Source organism: Toxoplasma gondii, chromosome Ia, assembly GCF_000006565.2.
Source record: "Toxoplasma gondii ME49 chromosome Ia, whole genome shotgun sequence".
NCBI lineage: Eukaryota > Apicomplexa > Conoidasida > Eucoccidiorida > Sarcocystidae > Toxoplasma > Toxoplasma gondii.
Window position 1 is genome coordinate 524,276 of NC_031467.1, and position 21,022 is coordinate 545,297.

Consider the following 21,022-nt stretch of genomic DNA (forward strand, 5'->3'; position numbering starts at 1 on the left):
GCAGGGGCTGCTGCTTGATTGGTCTTGCATGTTGCGCGGGAGCATCGCTCCACGAGAGACCCGCCGATGGGGTCCAGCGAGCGGGGTTTCTATATCAACCTTACCTTGAAAGATTACAGGGCTATCCCGTTCCCACATGTCGGCCGTTTGACGCCTTCTTTTGATACAAGCCGTCTCCGCCATGCGTGAAACCCACGCAGATGGTTTAGCCGGGGCGGACAAGCTTCGATGTAGATCACACGGGGAAACCCGCAGCCGTCATGCCATTCCTTCTGTAGCATGTATAGCAGGCACTAGAGACTCGTGAAGCCTCCTCCCGCGGCGCCATGAGCGGGGTCACAAGTAGCTAGCATGCTGCGAGCGAAGCGATGAGCAATACTTTCCTGCGCGTTCGAGCCATGTATCGTGTGCTTCACTTCCCTTTCGTGCTCACGGCGGAGTCGACCGCGCTTGGCGGAGGGCCAGAAAAAAGCAGCTTTTTCCCTCTGTGCTCAGGAAACTGATTTGTCATATTCAGGTAGAAGTGCACTATGTTCCGGCCAGGATGAGAGACAAGTATGAGTCCGCGTTTTCATCGAGAAGCTGTGAGATACTCGCATCTCTCGACGTCGTTGCTTCCCCTTTTCACTTTCCTGACTTCCAAGACTAGGTCGCTCAGTGGGATTTCAACTTGATTTGCCCGAACGAACCAATTAACTAGGCGGGGGGAATCTACAATTTGAGATCGGCATTACCTGTGGCTGGCAGTATGCTGCTCACTTTGTCTAGGAAATGTCCTGCCAGCGGTAACATGGGGGCGTCTGCTTCCGTTGCTATGCTTCCGGGGCAGTCCAGTGTCTCAAAGCCAGGAGCATGCCGGCATTGGGACCACCTGGAACGAAGTGACCTCAGTACACCTACTCCTGCTGTAGAATGCGAAACCTGCTCGCTGGGACAGGAATCCGATGACTCAGATGCTTCTTGCGACACATGGGACACCACTTCCGTATTCGCCCCTCCGCTTCCTCTATCACCGAAGTCCGTAGATCGCACTTCTACTGTATTCATATTTGATCTGGATGATACACTGATCCCAACGGAATGGATCCGTTCATCGTACGCGGCGCAGAAAGAAGATGGCCGCACGGCTGCTGAAGTCTACCAGGTAGGAGTTTGATAAACAAGCCGCATGGGAACTGTGATGTGAGGCGGCGTAGTATCTCTGTCAAAATTGATGGCGTTTTCGCGCTGCTCTGCGTTGATCTCAGGCGATTTTGCAAGAAATCAACGTGCGCACAAGGAACGAATTGGTTCCTCACATTCTGAAAGCACTGCGCAAGGCCAAGTCTCTCTGCAACACGGTTGCAATCGTTACAAATGCGAGGTCTCCGAGGTGGCTCGGAGTATTCGAGTCCATGTTTCCGGAGGTCATACAACTGCTGAACGAAGAAGATATTCCCATCATCCGGTCCTGCCCCCAAGGACGGGAGCCCAACATTTACGAAAGCTCCGCGTATTTTAGTTACTGGATGAACGCAAAGGTGAGCCACAAAATAGCGTAAGGGATGGAGCGATGGGTAAAAGAGCTAGTGGACCAGAACGATCGCGGAATTGCCTCCCTCGAGTGTTCCACTGCATGTGCTGTGCATGTGTACAGAAGAGGAAATTTGAGGAAGTTATCCGTCGGCATCGCGAAAAGATGCCTGGTACCGGTCTTAAGCGTGTTGATCTGATTTCAATAGGAGACAATGATTTTGAGGAATTCGCAGCCACGGTAAGCTACGTTTCTTGCAGCTTATCCTGCGATCCTCAGAGTGGGCTTCCATAACAATTTAGTTTCCGTCCGTTTAACCGCGGTACGAAATTCAGAGGATGGCATATTTAAGCGCCGCAACAGTCAGTACACAGGCATGTATATAATCTGTGTGCCTAATGAACTGCTGCAGAATTTGGCGGTGGAATCTCCACAGTCGGTGCGCTTTGCGAAGGTGGTCCGCTGCCGGCCAGGTTTGGCTCCAGAACACTTTCTTGCTGTAAGCTTCTAGAAGGGACGCTGGCAAGTTGTCGCTAACTGCCTCGATTGACTGCGTGGGCACCACTTTCCCAATATTGTATCCTGTTTTTTGGGTGTTGCATGTGTGGACAGCAATTGCGAGCCATTCAGAGAGCTATTGACTGTGTCTTCATGGAGAGGAGCCCGCGCGAGGCCACGCTGGTTGGCAGCGGCGTAACTTACAGAATACAGTAAGTCTCTTGAAGTATTATCCGGTCGTTTCACGCTCTTTATGAAGGACCTTGCATCATGCGTTCCCACGGTGTGTGTGGTTTTTGTGCGCAGCGGAACACCAAGCCTAAAACCGCTACACTCCAAAGTGTAGTGCTGTCCTCATCATTGGACATGTAACGGTCACTCAGGTGCGCCGAAGCAAAACATGCCGATGTTTCTGGTTGAGCTCCCAGCCCAACAATTTATGTTTTTTCCCCGAAGGTATGCTCCTGTTCTGTTAAAGCTTTTTAACGGTTTTAAGGACTGTCGCATTCGCACGTCGGGCGATGAATGGATCCCCGGTGTCAATGGCTTGTTTTCTTGTCAAATTGTCACTTCCGTTACTACTGATTTTGATCCCCTTCACCGATGGGAGACCGCATTGGCAGACGCAGGACAATTCTTGAGTCCGTCGAGTTTAAAATCCCGTTGCCATCGGCGATCTTGAGGACATCCGTGGGCCAAACGCAGTCAATCGGCCGGTGTCCATCTGTGTTTATGCTCAGAAGAAAGATGAGTTCAAGAGTGCATGCGAAACTTGTCCAAATATGCAGATACATTTAGGAGTTATGGGCACCAGCAGCCACAAGAGACGCTCGTGAATATTACCCAATGATGAGAAACTGGAGGGGGAGACGTTGGAGTCTAAAGATTTCAGTGGACATTCGGCTAGTGTGAGATTGACACTGACTTGATATAGATTCCTTCAATATCCACATGCAGACAACAGCCACTCAACGGCGACACCAACCACCAGAGTGTTTCACGTCGGGATCATTCTGGTGCTTTGGTCTCGCAAATACTTGGCAGCCCTAAGAAGACGTCACCCAATCTGAGGGGACGTCAACAGTGCTGAAGAGTTGCCTTCATTCAGTGCCTCCCCCCTTCCCCCAATTCACGTCTTTAACCACTAAACGCGTTACTTCCGATATGACGGAACGAAAATATCGATGTAGGCCAGTGCTGCGAGTCGTGGTGACACAACCAACAATAAAAAGCAGGACCGATCGCCCCAACAGACCATAACTGCACGAGCCTGCTAATCGGTCACTGGTGATTACGTTTGCAATCGGCAAAGAGAAACGGAGGAATTCGATCCGAACAGCCCAATTCGCTGCGCTGAACCAGAGTAAGTTCCGGCGGTGCATATCTGCTAGGACCCGGTTCGAGTTTAAAACGTGGGTCTATTATTGATGAAAGGTATGGACCGCAGCATCGCAACAGTGACCAGGGCCCTGTTAGGTTACGTGCTCTTTTTTCTCGCTTGAGTGACCACGATTGAGCAGAAATGGTTAGTCCAGTGTCAGCCCGGCTGTGAACCACCCTGCATAGCATCACGATGCAAGGAGCAGACTGTATCTTCTTCCGCCGCACACTTAAGCGCAAAGGTGGTCCTATACACATACAACGAGGTGATTGCCGATTTCCCTCTCGATCGCGTGCAACCTTTCTTTTCCTTGTCCCTTTCCTTCAGTGTTTACGTAGTTGGCAGATTAAGGCACGAAATCAGGTCCGACAGTGGTTGTGTTGGCTTGTGGATCCCTGCTTTCTTTTCCAAACGTTCTAGGTCCAGCCGGGGAGACAGCAGCGTTAGTATTCTCTCTCAACGCTAGTACTAATTAGGTATAAAATATTTCCGTTCACCGGGAGAAGTCTCCTTCACTTGCCGTGTGGATTTCAAACAAACAGACGAAAATATCACGTTTTTCAGCACGGTGAAGCAATACGCTCACCCATCCACGACCTGTGTTCTGAAGAGGTCAACCGCGGACAGACGGAAACACGGAGATCAAAAGTGCATCCTGGTTTTAACAACATGGTTCATTCAGCCTGCTCCCCGACAGTCTATTTTCAACTACGCTTCTGCATATGTTCGTAGTATGTACATTTCTGCGTGGTCCTGGATATCTGCTGCACTTTGTGGGAACGAAACCGTTGGGTAGCACCTGAATCCCAAGTGAAAATTGCTGTCACGACCTGCTCAAGGGAAAAACCAGTACTTCTCCAATCTTGCATTGCTTGTACGTTCGAGCGACCGAACACGCTGCACGTTGGATGTACGGAAGCAAGGGGAAATCATGAGACCGCTCACCGCTCGAATCAAGAGGAAGATGGCGTATTTTGTAGCAGAACTCCACTTGTTCTCTCTCTACAGCCTTCTATCGTGTTACTGTTCCGTGAACTCGACTTTTCTAGCGTGACTGGTCGTGCAGTCTGTAGTACCGCATCAATTGCCGCAGACGCCAGTGCCTTGCATTTCCAGAAAGTAGTACTGACTCGAATTTCTTTTGATCTGCTTCATTGACAGCGCTGGAGTGGTGGACTCGCCTCAAAGACGACGCAAAAGCTTCTCGTGCCCACCTACCAGCTCTTGCAGGGGAGGCGGTGGAAGTGCGTACTGGTGCCTTGTCTAAGCAAAAGGTTTCGTCAATAGCGTGACAGAAATGGAACCGGCCACGCGGAGTGACTCAGCAAAACAAGCTTTTCGCGATAATTCTGCAAGAATGTGTTAAATCCCCGGGCGTCGTTCTCTCTTTCGTCGTGCACCCACTCTCATCCCAGTTTCCCGTTCTTTCGCCTCTTGCAGCCTCGCCCCCTCTCGCGTTCTTGTCTGGGAAAGAAAGCTCGTTGCTTTTTTCTTTTTTCAGTATAGGGGTCAGCTTGTCTCGCATTCATGTTTTAGTGGAGACAACGGGGATGAGACAAATCTCCCCATGTCTGAATTAGGGGGGGCAGGTAATCCAGAGGAAAGGAGCAGAGAGGGCGACAGAGCAAGCAGAGTCGGCGATGTGTCGTCACTGGAGTGTCTTCTCGTGAGTTGGCTGTTTTGCGTATGCCGGTTGTAGCGCTGTGTTCACTGTCCATTTTCGCGCAAGTTGACCAATCTTTACCGTTAGTTCGGCAAACTTTCGGATATTTCCAGCACTTTGGATGCGTATAAACTATCAAAACTCTTCACCAAGCGCCTCATTTGAAGCTAACCGACTTGGCAACCACACTGCATGGGGATGACCTCCCCGCTCTACAACTCTCCCCCCTGTCTTGCGCTTTCGTAATGACTCTGGATATCGCTGCGCATCTACCACGCGCTACGCGTCCTTTTTGAGGATTTGCTTTTTGCGGACGGAGACAGGATCTCCGTTGCATGTGTTTGCTTCGTTCCTCGGAAGGTTTCCACGCGTTTCTGTCCAGTCGGAAAAGTGGCTGGAAAGTGAATGCGAACTGAAAATACAATACGTCCGGGAGTTTGGTCTCCCTGAGCTACGTCTCCCACTCAGCGCCACCGCTTTAAACCGTCTCTCTCATTGTCCGCTTACCTTCTGTTTGCCTCGCGATTGCCGTCCTAATGCAAAACCAAAACCTGGAGTTTTCTCATCGTTTCAGTCTTCTTCGTGGCTGCACGCAGCTGACCACCGAGCCGGCTGCCAACGACTGCCCTATTTTCGTCATTTGCACTTGCCGAAACCCTTTCAGCTCTGTGCCACAAGTCTTACTGCCATTCGCTTCTTTCCACTTGCTAAATTGTTCCTGCTTCTGAATGTACGTCGTGTGCTGTCTGTGTGAGCCGCTTCCGTCGCTGCCCTCACCAGAACTGTCCTGCTGGCTTCGTGAGTTTTTGTCTTGACTGTCCTGAAGGTTGTCTCGTCGTTTTCTTCCTCCTTCAGGCTAGTTACAATTTTTTCCCGTCGTCGTCCTTGCTACTGGTCCCTGGCTTTCTCACTCGCTACCGCGCTACCCTCCTCGAGCGCTCCACCAAAGCCCCTGCCGTAACCGTGTTTTTCCTGTCCGTGTGTCCTTGAACATTCTGAGCTGTCCGAACACTTTTTTGCCCTCTCCTTCACACCAATTTTCTCCTTTTCACTGCTCCCCTCGCTACGATGTCGTCTGTCGTAGCGCAGCCGCTGCTGCAAGGCAGTAGTGCGAACTCTTCGGATGCCGCACCCGCCTCAGCGCACAGCACTGCCGGATACAGCGCGAGCTACGTTTCCCTTAGTTCTGCCCCACCTCCGGGATCCGCTGGACCTCTTGACCCACGCTTTTTCTCGCGAATGGTTCCTGCAGATGCGAACAAGGGTGCCCCTGCTTTCTCCGGTGTGGCCGTCGACACCCGATGCGCTCAGGTCACGCAAAACGGCGAGGAACCCGCAGCGAACAAAGCCGCTCCCAACAAGCTGAACGAGCCGGACATGTTTTCTGGAACTCAGGCCACCCCTATTGGCGCGTTTGAGGTGAGAAACGTTGGGGATGTCTTTGTGGTGACACATCCCTCTTTTCTAGGAATGTTTTTTGAGTACCATGCGACCTTGGCCGCTGCGATCCCATACGTCGGCTCGTGGCGTGACTGGGGCGGCCTGCTTTTTCGAACTCCTCGGTTTTTTTTATTCGAAATCAAGCGAGCTTCTAGGCTACCTATAGCGCCCGTTTAACCGGAGTAGAATCGGTCCTGCATGTGATTCAAGAGATGTAATGGTACTCCGGGTGGAGCCGTCAGGCGTGCTCGATCCATGTATTCAACAGGAATTCCGTGTAACGCGTTTTAACCGACATGCCGCTTGTTTGCAGGCGCTCTTCGCCGAAGCCGCTCGGCGCCGCCAGCCAGAGCAGTTCATGGGACTCGTCCGTCAGCTGATTCTCGTTTCTGGAGCTAAAACAGCCGCCGCGGCAACTTCTGTTTTAACGGAGCTCACCGTTCTCCACCACGCGTGTTTCCTCGGTGACGTCTCTGTCGTCAAACAACTCATTTCTGAGTACCACATGGACCCTGAGGCGCGGGTAAGATTACTTGGCAAAACCAGGCGACCCGCAGATCTGCCGGCGGTGTTGTATGGCAGCCATACAGGCACCAAACCACTCGCCTAAACCTCCTCTTGCTTGCCAAGTGCCCTGTATCTCCTTATTTCACGGATCTGGGATGGAATATCGTTTAACGACGCAGAATGTGATAGCAATCCAACGTTGGGCACACATAAACCAGAGACAGGTCTGTGCAAAAACAGCCTGTTTGTTGAGCACCGCGTGGAATTGCTGCGAGGCCAAAAGCAATGGGGCTCTGGGTGGTGAAGGTCGTTTGCGAGTTTGGGATCGTCGTCCACTTTGCAGCGATCCCAGGTGACACATTGATCCTGAGTGCAAGATCACATTTTAGCGTCACTTGCTGCCCTCCTGTTTTCCCCCAAGCTCTGCATATCAGTGTAGGGTGACCGCTTTCTACCCAGATATATTGTTTAGAAAGCCGTACTTCTACTTTGTCGGGTACGAGAAAAGTGCCTTCGAAAGATGGTCCTCATCTCGAAACGACAAACTCTGAGCTCCTGAGACACAATCTGTCTGGTTATATATTGATAGATCTAGACGCCGCGAATTCTGGTGCGACAGGGAAAATTGTCAGGAGATTGTTGTCACGCCTTGTGTGTCTCCACACGTATTGCTTTCAGCATCCTCTGAATGACGACACACCGATCTTCTTCGCCGCGAGAAACGCACATTTCGAAGTTGTCCGTTTCCTCGTGAACCTTGTCGGTCCCCAGTGCCTCGCTGCTCAGGTACGCGAGTGTTAAACAACCGGCAGAACACGGGTAGATCGCAGCGCCGGGTACGGAGGGAGATAACAGCAGGAGGTGTAAACGCGGATGAGGAGAAAGAAATGATCTTTTATCTCGAGAAACGCTGCTGTTCGCATCTTACTTACCGTGCTTGTGGTGTATTTCGTTCCACAGTCGCGAACGTGCATGACGCCTTTTCTGGCCACCGCGTCCTCCACCCACGATGAACGACCTCACGAACTCCTCAAGATTCTGGAGTTCATGTACCTTCATGTAAGTTCACTCAGGTGTACAAGCAGCACGCATCGCCTGCATGCAGTTGCAGGGTCTTCCGAGTTTGTACGGGGGTGCTGTGAATCCAGCGGTGTTTTCTTTAGTCTTATGCGTGGGTCGTAATTGAAGGCGGTCCTCCTCAAGTGTTTGTCTTTTCTGATGTGTGAACATGCAACCGTTTTTAGCGCTTGCTGACACGCATACAAGGACGAGCCGCATGTCGGCGCATTCAACTGAAAGTGGCGTTTCCTTGTTCGTTATTTCCTGTCTCTCTCAGGGTGTCTCTCTGGAGGAGCAGAACTCGATGGGATACACGGCCCTCTTCTTAGCTGCCAAGCATGGAAATCCTAACATCGTGCAGTGGCTCGTGGCGAGGGTAAGAACAAGGATCCACATGCAGACGTTTCTTTCCACTTTCACTGCAGGTTTTTCAGAGCTGATTTTCTCTTCCCGTTCTCCATAGCACTGATATGGGCTGTCTCGAGTGCGCGTGAAACAGTGCAAGTTGTTTCATGCCCTGAGAGAGACGCGGCTCTTCGCGTCCTAACCTCTTCGCCTTTAGGACGGCCACCAGAAGCTCCACAGCGTTCTTCAGTGAATCTTGAGTCAGGATTACTTTTCTCCTTTAACTCTGTGCGACGAGTTGACTTGGTCGTTCCCCGTTGTACTCTAATCCCTGCGTCCAATATCGAGCGCTTCCGGAGTTTTTCGAACTCCATTCAGCTTTCCGCCGCTTTTATCCCCCGAAAGGACAATTACAGATATCAGACAGATGTCAGTGTTCCATTGGTCTTCCGACGTGTCTTTCTCTGCCTTCTTGTGTCTTCTGGTCCTTCAACTTTCCTATCACTGCACTTCGCGTCTTTTCTGGATCTCTTTTTCCTCGCCTATTCCCGCTGCCTTCCTCTCCTGTCTGTCTCTCCTCACCTCGAGGCGACCTCAGTTTCGTGAATTCCTCTCCGCTGTTCCTGACTCTTCGTTCAGGGTGCGAGCATGAATCACCGAGATCACACCGGGGGTACGGTGTTGCACGCAGCGGTGGCGAAGACGGGCGGGTTCTCTGCCGAGGACGATCCCCTGCAGTTTCTCTGTGAGCACGGCGCAGTGAAGCTGATCGACACGCGCGCAGACATCGGCATTCAGTTTGAAACAATGCGCGATCGGCCGTGGACTGGTTCCGGTAGGAAGTGTCCCGGAATGACAGTGTTGCAACGTTGTCTCCTGAAGAGACAGTGGTTCTCGTACTTGCTGTTGCTGAGCTGGCGGCTGCAGTACCAGCTCTTTGGCTACACTCGCGCACTCCGCAGCAGCTATGCGAGCCTCTACTGGACCATCACGCTCTGCAACTTGCCTCTGTTCTTCAACGCCTTCTGTCAACTGCACGCGCTCGACCTCGCCTCCTGGGACCTGGGGGCACTGTGGATCTTCCTGTGGGGCCTCACCCAGCTGTTCTGGTGGAAAACGTACTCTGGAGACGCCGGAATTGCACCGGGCAGCAAAGACCTCATCAAAGACCAATACGAATCGATTCATCCGTAAGCTCCGGAGACAAGGAAACACTCAAAGCTTGTAAAGGTACACAAGTCTGTACAGCTACGTACTGTGGAGTCATATCTGTTTGCGTATGTGAACATATCTGAAGCACTGTGGATCGTATGAAACTTGGAATCGCGACACTGCATGCGCTTGGGAGGTCTGAAATGACGGGGACGAGGCAAAGAGCGATACGGAATAATCTTGCTGTCGTACGATACCCATAAGGAGTTCGTGGAGTTGCACTGTGGATCCGATCGTTAGCGCCCAAGGCAAAGCACTCAAGTGCTGCGTCTGCAGGTTCCGAGATGGGACGGCATGCAGAGGCACAGTTCTGAGGGCGGATAGGCGAGGGACACACAGTTTCGCTCGCCAGCGTACATTCCAAAACACCGATGTTTTTTGAGAACCCACTTGGTTTGTCTCAAATTCGAGTGACTTTCTGCTCGTGTCCAATCTCTCCAGAGTCATGACTCCGAACATCCTCGACCAGATTCCACCTCCATCCACCCTCTCGGCAGTCGGACCCAACCACTACCGCCTTCTCCAACTCGAAAGGTGATCAAACGATGCCCACACAGACAAGCTATCGACGTGTATGCGACTCAAAAGACTATTGGACGTACAGCCACTGGGCTGATATACCCGCAAAGAACATTCCACAGATATACATCTCCTGGAACTCTCTCGTGCCCGTGCCTACACACAGATTCCCAATCAATAAACCTTCATATCAACATATCAATACTTTCATATATATATATATATATATATAAATATATGCATACGTTTGAGTTTTTATGCAGGTGAAGGGAAACGCATACAGTGAACCAGGGAGTTTCACCAATATGCCTTCATAGTGCGCATGCGCCTTACAGAGGTCTCGTGAATGCCGTTGACATTCTCTTCTAGCCTGAACACCTGCATTGGGTTGAATGCATTTCTTGTTTGCAGAGAGCAGCTTCGGCTGAACTTGGAGCTGCAGGAGCTGCGTCGAACGCCTCTGCCTTTTCAGACCCACGAAGGTCTGGCGACTGCAGAGCTCGTAGCAGGGCGAGAAGAAGACACGCGCATCCTCGTTACGGCGCTCAAATCTCTCCGAGGAGAAGTCCTGGCTCTCATGTCTGGTGTGGCAAATGAGAGACGAAAACGTGTGTCTCACGAATACCTCGAAACGCTTCTGAATGGACCGCCAACCCTGAAAGTGAGATACCACGCGCGGAAGCCAGAGAGGTGGAACTTTACTGTTCAAACAATGTTACACTAGGTGCGGACATAGCACTTGAAGAAGATGAAAGCTTTCTGCGGGAAAAGGCAAAGGCCAAGGCATATCACTGAACTCTGGAAAAAAGGTAGCTCTCAATCCTGAAAGGCGTTCCACGCTACTTTTGATTTGCCCCGATATACCTTCATATATTAGTATATATAAACATGCATTTGGTTATATATATATGACAGGATTTGAGAAGAAGGAGCTGCGTGCAGGTCTATATGCATGCACATCGATTAGTGTGCATGGTTTTCCGCCCACAGTAGAACCCGCTGAACAGCATCAATATACGGCAGGTAGTCCGGGTAAGTTGGACTTCTTCTGGGCATCCCGTTCAATCCACCTATATGCATAATTGCACCGTAGACTGAAGGCTTTGTTAGATGGGGAAGGTGAACGATGAGACTCAAGGGAAGAGTGCTCTAGATTTTGTTCTCTGCCTGCAGGGTGTCTGTGTCACTTGTGCCATCACAAAGACGCCTCGCATCCACCACTGCGCAGACTGTGGCCACTGCCTCGAGTAAGTTTCCCTTTTTCCGCGCGCTGTTATTTTCGCGCATATTTCGCCTCGTTGTTCTTGATCTTTTCGACAACGCACAGTGCATGTTTCCCTTCTGTCTCTCGCGTGTTCACCTATATCGTACACTCCGTCTCCTCACCCAGATATGGCTGTACGCAGCATATGTGCATTTGCGTATGTATAGATGTCGGCGTGTTCTTGGGAGATTCCCACTGATAAGGACATTTGACATGACAGCATCATTTTTCGTCGTCTCTTGCACGTGGTTTTCAGGCGCCAAGACCACCACTGCGTCTGGGTGGACACCTGCATTGCGCGGAACAACTTCCAGCCTTTTTGGTTCTTTCTGCTCTGCTTGACGTGCTTGCTCGTGTGTCACGAGCAGTTGCTTCTTCGCTACTGTGCCCACCTTTTCCTGCATTTCAACCAGCTGGTAAGTCGGTACTAGAGGATGCAGAGATGCCCGGAAAGGCGCACAAGCACACACACGCGCTGTCTCTCGACGGGGGGCTCAAGCTGCATGCAAGCCTCGAATCTAGTTGAAGAAACCAAGTGACTCAACGTCGAATGCACCGCGTCGTCTCGAGCGCTCCACTCTACAGTTCAGCCTTCCACTTTTTTCTCTTGTCTACAGGAAAGACAGGATCCCCTCTGTATACGCAGATATGGACGAAATTCGGCAGCGAAGCATGTACATGTTGTACATCAATTTCACGACATAGAGAAACATCTGTAGATATAAACGCGTTTGTATCAATACGTAGATAGATATGCAGATGTTCCTTGATGCCTGAAACAGCGAGAATGAATTTGCACGGCTGCATTCATGTAGTTCGATGAGGTGTGCCGTACCCAGGATGCCGTTACCAAAATCTGGGAGTCTCTGTAGATTTCTCCACCGTGAATTCTTTGTGTGCGGCTTTGTCTCGGGAGAACTCCTGAGGTGGACCAGGGCTTTGTTTCTCTTTGCTCTTGCCTTCTTGTGCGCTGACACGCGCTCCGCCTTCTTCCCTGTCTTCTGCAGCTCTGGATGGCGGCTTCTGTGGGAGCGGGCATGTTGAACTTCATGGCTCTCGTCTTCGTCGTGTACCTTCTCGTTCGAACGACTCGAGTCATGTTCACCAACGTCACATATTACGAGTTCCTTAAAAAGTGGGTTTCCTGTTTGCTTGTTTGCCCGAACCATTCAATTGCTTCGACCACTTGGACTCCGAGCATCTTCGTTCGTAGCGTTCGAGTCCTAAGCGATCCAGGCTTCTTTAAGCGACCTCTCGTACCGTGTTGTCGTTTCCGCCTTTTTGTATTCGATGTGGGTTACATCAGTGCGGACACTCAAGACAACCGAATATGATGGTGTGCTGCTGAATGTAACGGTGCAAGGTGAAAACGAAGGAAGCCATAACTGCAGCTTAGGAGCCAAGTAAACACAAAACTTACAAGGATCAGTTATATGTGTCCCGTGCAGCACACTCACGGCTGGCGAGCCTTCGCCTCTGTGGGAACGGCCGAGGCGAGATCGTGTACATGCTGCAGGACTTGACTGAGCATTTGTGCGGTGCTTTTGCATGTCTACTTCTAGACCCGAGCATATCCGCCGCCGTTTCATGGACCGAACCAGCGGATGGCTGTGGGACTTCCGCGGCCTGTCGTTTGTTGCCATGATCAGGTGAGTTTTTGGATCGTAAAACATGGAGATTCGAGTCCGGTTAGCCTCTGTTACTGTTCCGGTCGACTAGTGGGTGCTGTGGAACTCGCAAGCTGAGAAGCGCCAGCCTACAGATCGTTTGTCTCTGATACGCTTCCCCTCTTGAGTGTTTCCGAGAACGCGAGAAATAACGCCGTGCCTCGTGTGGCAGAGATGAGGCCACGCACTTCGTTTCTGAGGCACACAGTTCCCGCCTGTCCACTTGCAACGAACTTGACAGCAACTGGGTTGCTCTACGTACTACACGGGAAAGACTTGCACCACCCAGCGTTCTGTCGCGAGCCACTTTTCCTTTGAGCATGTGGCTGTGCGGGATTCTGTACAGGAACGCCATTTTGTTTTGGCGTAACTCGGACTTGCTGGACGAGGAGTACACACGCCCCGTGGGCGGGAGCGTTTCCGGGCCTCTTCCGCGGTTACCTCGGCCTTCCTCAGGCTCTTACCTGCCGCTCGCCTCCTCGACCGCGACGGCGATCCGCGACGGGAATCTGGAGGCATCTCTGTTAAACAAACACCAGCCTCAGTTGCTCGAGCGCAACTCGAAGGCTCCTTCCTTCTACGTAGACCCAGCGAAGTTCCCTCTAGCCTCCTCATCTGTCCCAGGAACGCCTCTCGCCGAGCGCACGACGATGGCCCCTCCCTCGCGCGTGCCCTCTGCTGTGTACTTCCCTTCGCATGCGTCGACCGCTCCCGCTGCTGGTCCCCAACAGGGCTACCAGATGCTCCCGGTAAGCTGAGCAGGGCAAGGCAGCCATTTGGCAAGATGGATGACAGAGAAGAGAGGTATTTCCTGGGAGCTGTTGGGCGCTTTGCCTTCGGGGCTCCAGGTGGTGCTCGGCGGACGCTATCTGGCGTTTCCGCACTGGGCTTTCACTGCAATCTCAGGCGACGAGTGCGGCATGTGTGCTCTGAGGCAGGTCTTTGTCGGAAACATCTCACTCAAGAACGGTGTTATTTTCGTGATTGGGCATGTGCCTGTGTCGATTTGGGTCTGTTTTTCAGTCGCAGCCACTGTACATGACTTCCGACGCATCCACGGCGACCTCCCATCCGGGCGGGTACGCGCCGAACATGCACTTTGTCTCGCCGGTGAACTCAACCAAGACGCCTCCTTCTCCGGCAGAATTTTCGGGTTCGACTTCTTTGAAGCCCAGAGAGCAGCTGCCGCTGCACGTGTACCAAGGGGATGTTCAGGATTTCTCGGACCTAAAGGCGAGTAATGGGCAGCAGTTCTTCTCGTACCCAATCTCCGCAGCCACCCAGGCGGTGTATGTACAGAGTGCTGCCGGCAACGGTGCCTTCTAGGTCAGCCCGACGATGTGGGTAAGATGGTTTTCGAGTTTAGTTTTAAAGGGGGGAGAAGAGAAGCACGAACAGGGAAGTCACAGAGAATGCAAACACCTGCGTCGTTACCTCATCTAATCTACGAGCCCTGTTTCCTTGAGACGGATAAGTGGTTTTCGTTGGCGGACACAAACGCCGTATGGAGCGGCGAAGCGTGCAGGTTTTGGGAAAGGAAGCAGGTCAATACAGTAGGCATTTACGCTTTCTCATCTGCTGTTTTTTGTTTTCGTTTTGGAAGAGTAAATGACACAACTGTGGGGAGGAGAAACGCTACGCGCCTATTTCATCGCCGACAAAAACGCACGATGAGCTTTAGACATCTTTCGTGACCAACCGTCGCGGTCTCTGTGTGCCTGCCTAAGCTCGTCTAAAGTGGGGTGGACATGCGTTGCTTGAATGGCATTCTGTGTCAGGAGTTTTCTCCTCACGGTCGCCAACGCCGCATTTTACGTAAATTTTTCGAACTTTCTGGTCCTCCGTGCTCCGGTACCCCCACCCCTCCAAGTGAATACAACATGAAGAGATTCCAAAAACAAAGAGGGCGAGACCGAACAAGGGCACACGCCGCCCCGCATTCGGGACGGGCACCTTCGTAGTTGAAGCCATGCCTTTCTGTGTTTCTTACCATAAAATGTGGTAAACAACTTGCGGTTCGTTTCTTCCGGCGCAAGATGTCCCAGCTGTGAGTATTTCACTTTGTTGCCGTCTCAAGGTGGCTGCGTGCACACTAAGTTTTTTCCCCTTTGTTGTCTCCCTCGTCAAACCGAGGGGGAGTTGTCCTTGGCATCTGTGCTACTTCTTGCCTCTTGCGCTTTTCGGGGAAAAGTCAGATCTGCTGTCCGTTTCATGTTGCATTACCCTGTGTGACACGCACGCTTCTCAGGCTAGGGATGACAAGTGTGCTGGCAAAGATCTTTCACTTTACCCTTTTCTGATGTTTGAAAAATCATTCCCCCCGGCTGGGGTTTTCATCGGCAGACAAGCTTGAGCAACTCTATTCATACTTCTCATGAATGCGACCGGCCGTTCACTACAAACCACATCTTCCCACAATACACACATACGGATGTTGTTGTGCGGGTGGCCGCTGCAAACTACGCAGTTTCAGGTTACTGAGAGAACACCGTACTCCACACCATGGGGAAGAATAAACACAAATGTCTGTTCGATATGCCGCGTGTTACCCTGGAATAATGTGTGACAAGCACCTAACACAGATGGCCATCAGCATGAAAGCATGTAATCAGTTCTGTTGCGGCACCGCACACGATGTATTTGTGTAACTTACGCATCCCATGTGATTCAAAAAAACTGAGGGACGAACGACTCCGAAACGGGCAGGTGGTCTTCACATTCAAGTCTTGCTAGGAAGCTATAGCCCACCTCGGCAACGGCACTTTCGCACCGGGAAAAACACGCCAGCGAAGGCATGCCTCAAAGGGATTCAGGCAAGCAGACACGCAGTCCTCCTTGCCTCTCCGGCTCAGAAAACCTCATCTGTTCAGTTAACACGACAGGCTTGTCAAGCCCAAGACACAAAAGTCATCTCCAGTGCCGAAAAAGGATAAATTTGCTTACGCCAGAGATTCAGCAACCTCCGACGGCAGTATCTACTTTGTAGTACAGCAGAAGGCAGATGGTCTAGCTACGATCTCCATGTTCTTATTGACCCCAGAGGATTTGGTAACTTCTTCAAACCATTCTATGTTGGGGGTGGAGCATACAACTGTAAACGCAGTCGCCTCTACTTCCTCATCTGTCACGTCGCCGATGTGCCAGACTTCCCGGATAAGCTGGAACGGGTGAATCTTTGTTGGCGTTTTCGCTGCAGCACGCAGTCTCTCCAGCCGACCTTAGTGTCGGTGAAGCTTGGCTAGTGATAAACCGGTACCGGATCGCCGTTGTGAAACCGTGCCAGTGACTTCGTTCGAGCGCAAGGTTGTTCGTTTGCGATTGCGGCGTTTCTCTCTGGCGACGTCATCAGGCGGTTGACATTTCAAACTAAAGTGTCAAAACGAAGCTTCCAGCAAGCGACGATCAGGGTAGCCGAGGAACACCGGCAAACTGGGCGGGTAAGTTCGATACCGTGCTTGCGTCGCAACACTAACCGAGTTTGGAGGGCGTGGTGTGGGGGTTTTGAATTTGCGTTCAGAACAACTTTCTCGTTTGCATTCTTTTTGGCAATATTGATCAATGCAAGCTAACATCGTGGTGAACTCGGACCGAAACGTTCGCTGTGTCTCGTTCCCTAGTGTGGGCCTCGGGGAGTTCGGTGTTGGAAGGAGGTTGCGGCTGGTCGCCCGACCCGAATCCCTCGGCATTGTTTTGGTTGTGGAGTAGGATAAAAAGTTGCGACGAGCTTCTTTTCGGTACAATTTTCCACAGAGTAACGTTTTGTAGCGTTGACGTTTTTCGCTTATTTTCGAGTGAAGTGAGTGTGGTTAACACCTCGGGAGGCGTCTGTTTGCTCTCTCCAGATCTTGCCGTTTCAACAGCACTCAACGTGGTGGCAACGATGTCAGAGTAAGGATTCCTTTGACCCACGCTTTGCCTTCGTGCCGCTGCCAACCGAATCTGTCATTGTTATTGCATACGTATGACCCACGGCTTTTTGTTGAAATTGCTTTTGCTTCCTCCCTGAAAGTTATTTCGTGTGCCGGCGCGCATTTCCGTCACAGTACGCATTTTCAATCACGAGCGCGTGTGGAACTGAGTGCCTGAATTCAGGTGCTTTGCGCTGCATAGTGCAAGGGGACATTTTTCTGTTGCCCTTGTACACGCCAGAGTTTTCTGCTTCTTTACCAGAATGCGTTAGCTCATTTCCATGATCACATGAGGAAGCTCAGGGGATGCAACAGAAGATCACTGGTCGATTTTTAGACGTGCGTTCTGCGCTGGAGTCGGTGTTGAAGCTGATTGTTTTCTCATGGGTGTGTATGAAAGTACGTCTTGTTGCAGTGGCGCAAGTGTGTCCGATCAGATATGGTGTCACTGCACATGCCGTTCTATTGCAGGCTTTCCCAGTATGCGCCGTTGACTAGATTCTTCGGTGTGCCATGTGTTGTTCATCCCACTCAGAGCTGAGCGCGGATACACAATGGATGTGGCGGAGGAACCCCAAATTCAGGCCACAGCGGATCGGGTCGCGGACCCAAGCCTACATCATTTAGTGGGGTAGGTCAGTTAAGTGAAGGAGATGTAAGCATTGTTATCAGAACACAGAAAATGTCACAGAAAAACTGTGCTACCGTGAAGCCGGGGTCGCTTGAAGCTTGCGTGCTGCTCGCACGAAGCGAGTGTGTGTAGAAACATCATAAACCATGCTAGATAGCGTGTTGCCTTGGTTGAGTCACTTTTGTTGTGCTCAGAGAGTCAAAAGCGGGGCCCCAAGAGCGCGACCCGCAATCCAAAGATGGTGACTCGCATAGCGAGAAAAGAAAGTAAGCTGCGATACGTACAACGGGCGTCGAACTAGTTTTTTATTGAAGTCAAGCCAGTCCACCTCTTTCAAGCCCGAAAGTGAACGCGGAACGAGAAATCATCTTTTGACAGCGCGGAACGCAGTCGCTACGGTTGGAAAAGTGACGAACCTCCCAGCTGGTCGTCGGTGTGCATGTTGACACACATCTGAATCACCACCAACTCAGCGTTTTTCGCGTTAATTGCTGCGCGACAGCTAGTTTATCTTCTATTCGTGCATCAGTTTTGTGGTATAGCGGCACCAACGACTCGTCCGGAAGCTTACTCAGTTTTTCTGTTACTGCTTGTGAGAGTTGCTGCATGGGGGAAAGAATGTGGCTGGTAGGATTTCTTAGAACCTGGTACAGCAACGGAGTTGAGTGCATGTGTATGTACTTTTTTCCAGGGTTCCAATGCCGGGTGCAGTGCGGCTGATTGGAGACAGGACGCTGGACGCGGAATTCCAACAGAAAGTGTAAGCACGTTTCTTAACTATGTTGACTCTATTTGTGTCAGCTAGGAACTCGGTCAGGGCAGTAACCCGTGAACATGTGAACACAACTGCAACGCGGAGTGGCAGCGGGTCATGTTTATCCTCCACTATTGCATACGCTCGTCCATGACGGGTATAAAGTCTTGTATTCAAACGGATAATTCAAGCTAGCGACATTTTGTGCGTTGTGAGTTTTCTTCGCAGAGCTGAACGTGAACAAAGGCGCGCCTCCCAAATGTCAGCTTGTTAATTTCCTGGCATCCCACCTCGATGCCCATCTCGGCGCTCTGGTTTTTTTCGTGTTTTTGACTCCGACTTTTAGTCGATCGGTTATTGTGTTCACTGTTGCAAATGCTGCGGTTCGTGTTGATGTACCCCGAATATCAAAAAGTGTGTTATAGCAGGAGAGCTGTGAGCAGTGAACATAGTGTCAGTCACGAATTGCTTCATGGGGAGTCACATGGGCGTCCCTGAGTAACGTGAACCATTCAATTGGGATACTTCTTGTCATATACATGGAAGCATGTCGCGTTGAGATGTGCAAACCTAATGCAGATTACTACACTGGCGTTAGGGGCGAGCATTGTGCCTTCCCCGTCTCGAATGTTACGCTAGGCGCAATACTGATGCGGAGACATAACGGAAGGTTCAAATGACGATTCAGGTTTCAGCAAACACATGCCGAATACTGGGGCATGAAAACTCAAAGAACTCACGGAGGAAGATAGGTCTAGAGTTAGAGGGTCACTGAGGACGACATTCGCTTGTGTTCCTTCCATCAATACCTGCACCAAACTACGCGACAATATTATCCGATATCGTAGACACAAGCTTGGCGAAAAGGTCGCATGTGTTGAGTTGCTATTCGAGGAGGAAGGCCAGAACAAGTCACTATGACGCTAGACATCTAAGCACTAGGCAGTATTGGCGTGCGTCGCTCCGATATCCCTCCCTTGCATTATGGGTGTTGCATTGTTGATGCCCGAGAATTATTCTCCTGGTTTGCATCGGCTTCGTTAACAGCATCGGGCGTTCCGTTCAAAACCTACTGCATTTCTTCGCGGACGCAGAAACAGGACGCAGGCGCGAATCCGTTGCCATGCTTCTCTGTGTAAAAAGTATCGGTAACCGCGCACAGGGGGCTTCGACGGCCACCACACAAATGGTATGCCTACGGAACGTGAACGCGACTCTGTACACACAGAAATTCGATACTCTCGTCAACTATACGAGGTACTGCCACAAATGGTAGAGTGACAATCCGAGCGGTTCTGGTACAGCAGTACGGTTTGACGGACCCTCCAGGGTTCGACTTAGGGTCTATTATACAATCCAGCGATTGCTGTGTTTTCGACACTAATTTGAATCGATCTGTGCAAGCCCCTCTCAGGAGATTGAACTGTTTTGACCCGTTCAGTTCTCATTTGTATACATCCTGCCTTGCCACCCCCGCCGCGCTCCTGCTCAACGGTAGCCTGCTCGACTGGTGGAGAAAGCCGACGCAGCGTGCTTGTGAAGAAAAGAGTGGTACGACGCGTGAGGCGCACTGACTTCTTGTTTTAATTACCAAGAAGAAGCCGACAACCAATTGGTGAATATCCGAGGAAGTGCCAGTTTTCGAAGAACAGACCGTACAGCAACAACTGCGGTGTAGACTTCTTTGTTGCCCCTATCAACAGCCGCTAGTTGGGAATGTGGCAAGGAGAGCTTACAAGGTTCCGTAGCTCAGCCGGTTAGAGCGTGTGGCTGTTAACCACAAGGTCGCTGGTTCGATCCCAGCCGGTACCGTTTTTTTCCAAATGGCAGAGATTCATCCTTTGTGTTGCCGTTTTTTGTGGTTGCTAGTCTGTTGTGTTGTAATACACCTCAGTAGTTGCTGTTACGACGATGTCATTACTTTCGGGACGGACAGAGAGGTAAATCCGGAGTGTGGTGCTGCATTTGCTGGCCACAGTCTGCTGTGCGCTGATTCAGTCTGGTAACTCCCTGATACGTGAGGAAAAATCAATCGTCACCGTAATCAGGAGGCGGCGTGAGCGAGAGACAATATGCTTTAGTGCTTTCGCTGACTACAACGCAATCTATGCCCCCGCAAATTACATTTACCGAAATGGTAAACGGTTTTTGCCCCCTAGGTTAACTTTAAAGCCGGTTTAAATACTGAATGCTCATTTAAGTGAGTGCCGCTGCTTCCATCATGCCAAAACAGGGCTAAGTGTTTCGACTTCTTCCATCACCCGCGGTCACCAGAGGCACACCACGAGATGAAGGCTCGGCCGAACAGCAGTCCTTCCTCGGTAAAAGGCCATATTTTCCAAGTCTTTGTTCAGTTGTGCTGATACTGCAAACGTAGACTCAATATCCTGAGTTGACCTGAGCGGATTTCTACAATAGGACGGAGATCTGCAGGTGTGATTGTGTGCACTTGCGAGCTATACAGACGTTGTGCGGCCCCGTTTTCCACCTAGAAAGGTTCCAGGGTGATGCTTCCGTCCTGACACCTGCGGCTACGGCGTGGCATCGACAGTTCCTTGAAACATACACACAAGTGTAGCTTCTCTTCACAGAGGCATAGTGGAATCATTCTCAAGTACTTTAGAGTTGTGACACTGGTTGTCCAAGCATACCCACTGATGC

General features: G+C 51.1%; 3 protein-coding genes and 1 non-coding gene across 4 annotated transcripts; all 4 read left to right on the forward strand.

Moving 5' to 3' along the window:
• The first annotated feature begins 115 nt into the window (after positions 1–115).
• Positions 116–2,879, forward strand: TGME49_293720 (hypothetical protein). The gene is made up of 6 exons (XM_002370133.2): positions 116–1,144; positions 1,248–1,520; positions 1,637–1,753; positions 1,926–2,012; positions 2,126–2,223; positions 2,318–2,879. The coding sequence occupies exons 1-6, from the start codon at positions 749–751 to the stop codon at positions 2,355–2,357; spliced, it is 1,011 nt and encodes a 336-aa protein (XP_002370174.1). The 5' UTR covers positions 116–748; the 3' UTR covers positions 2,358–2,879.
• A 2,582-nt stretch (positions 2,880–5,461) lies between these two features.
• TGME49_293730 (DHHC zinc finger domain-containing protein) lies at positions 5,462–15,410 on the forward strand. The gene is made up of 14 exons (XM_002370134.2): positions 5,462–6,474; positions 6,809–7,018; positions 7,681–7,788; positions 7,963–8,061; positions 8,339–8,437; positions 9,046–9,596; positions 10,060–10,152; positions 10,549–10,798; positions 11,311–11,384; positions 11,658–11,817; positions 12,409–12,536; positions 12,964–13,050; positions 13,415–13,817; positions 14,092–15,410. The coding sequence occupies exons 1-14, from the start codon at positions 6,124–6,126 to the stop codon at positions 14,392–14,394; spliced, it is 2,916 nt and encodes a 971-aa protein (XP_002370175.1). The 5' UTR covers positions 5,462–6,123; the 3' UTR covers positions 14,395–15,410.
• A 1,167-nt stretch (positions 15,411–16,577) lies between these two features.
• TGME49_293740 (hypothetical protein) lies at positions 16,578–18,958 on the forward strand. The gene is made up of 5 exons (XM_002370135.1): positions 16,578–16,956; positions 17,512–17,607; positions 17,802–17,873; positions 18,299–18,367; positions 18,590–18,958. Exons 1-5 carry the CDS (start codon positions 16,949–16,951, stop codon positions 18,633–18,635), a joined length of 291 nt encoding a protein of 96 aa, XP_002370176.1. The 5' UTR covers positions 16,578–16,948; the 3' UTR covers positions 18,636–18,958.
• A 1,141-nt stretch (positions 18,959–20,099) lies between these two features.
• TGME49_293750 lies at positions 20,100–20,173 on the forward strand. Its single transcript has one exon. It is a non-coding gene; the product is annotated as a tRNA-Asn (tRNA).
• The last annotated feature ends 849 nt before the right edge of the window (positions 20,174–21,022 follow it).

Bases quoted from the DNA above. Each gene is read 5' to 3' on its own strand.
- TGME49_293720 (XM_002370133.2), top strand. From the start codon at position 749: ATGCTGCTCACTTTGTCTAGGAAATGTCCTGCCAGCGGTAACATGGGG. The intron at 1,145-1,247 runs GTAGGAGTTTGA...CGTTGATCTCAG, and splicing joins CGGCTGCTGAAGTCTACCAG to GCGATTTTGCAAGAAATCAA. The intron at 1,521-1,636 runs GTGAGCCACAAA...GCATGTGTACAG, and splicing joins GTTACTGGATGAACGCAAAG to AAGAGGAAATTTGAGGAAGT.
- TGME49_293730 (XM_002370134.2), top strand. From the start codon at position 6,124: ATGTCGTCTGTCGTAGCGCAGCCGCTGCTGCAAGGCAGTAGTGCGAAC. The intron at 11,818-12,408 runs GTAAGTCGGTAC...TGTCTTCTGCAG, and splicing joins TCCTGCATTTCAACCAGCTG to CTCTGGATGGCGGCTTCTGT. The intron at 12,537-12,963 runs GTGGGTTTCCTG...GTCTACTTCTAG, and splicing joins TATTACGAGTTCCTTAAAAA to ACCCGAGCATATCCGCCGCC.
- TGME49_293740 (XM_002370135.1), top strand. The intron at 17,608-17,801 runs GTAGGTCAGTTA...TGTTGTGCTCAG, and splicing joins AGCCTACATCATTTAGTGGG to AGAGTCAAAAGCGGGGCCCC. The intron at 18,368-18,589 runs GTAAGCACGTTT...TTTTCTTCGCAG, and splicing joins GCGGAATTCCAACAGAAAGT to AGCTGAACGTGAACAAAGGC.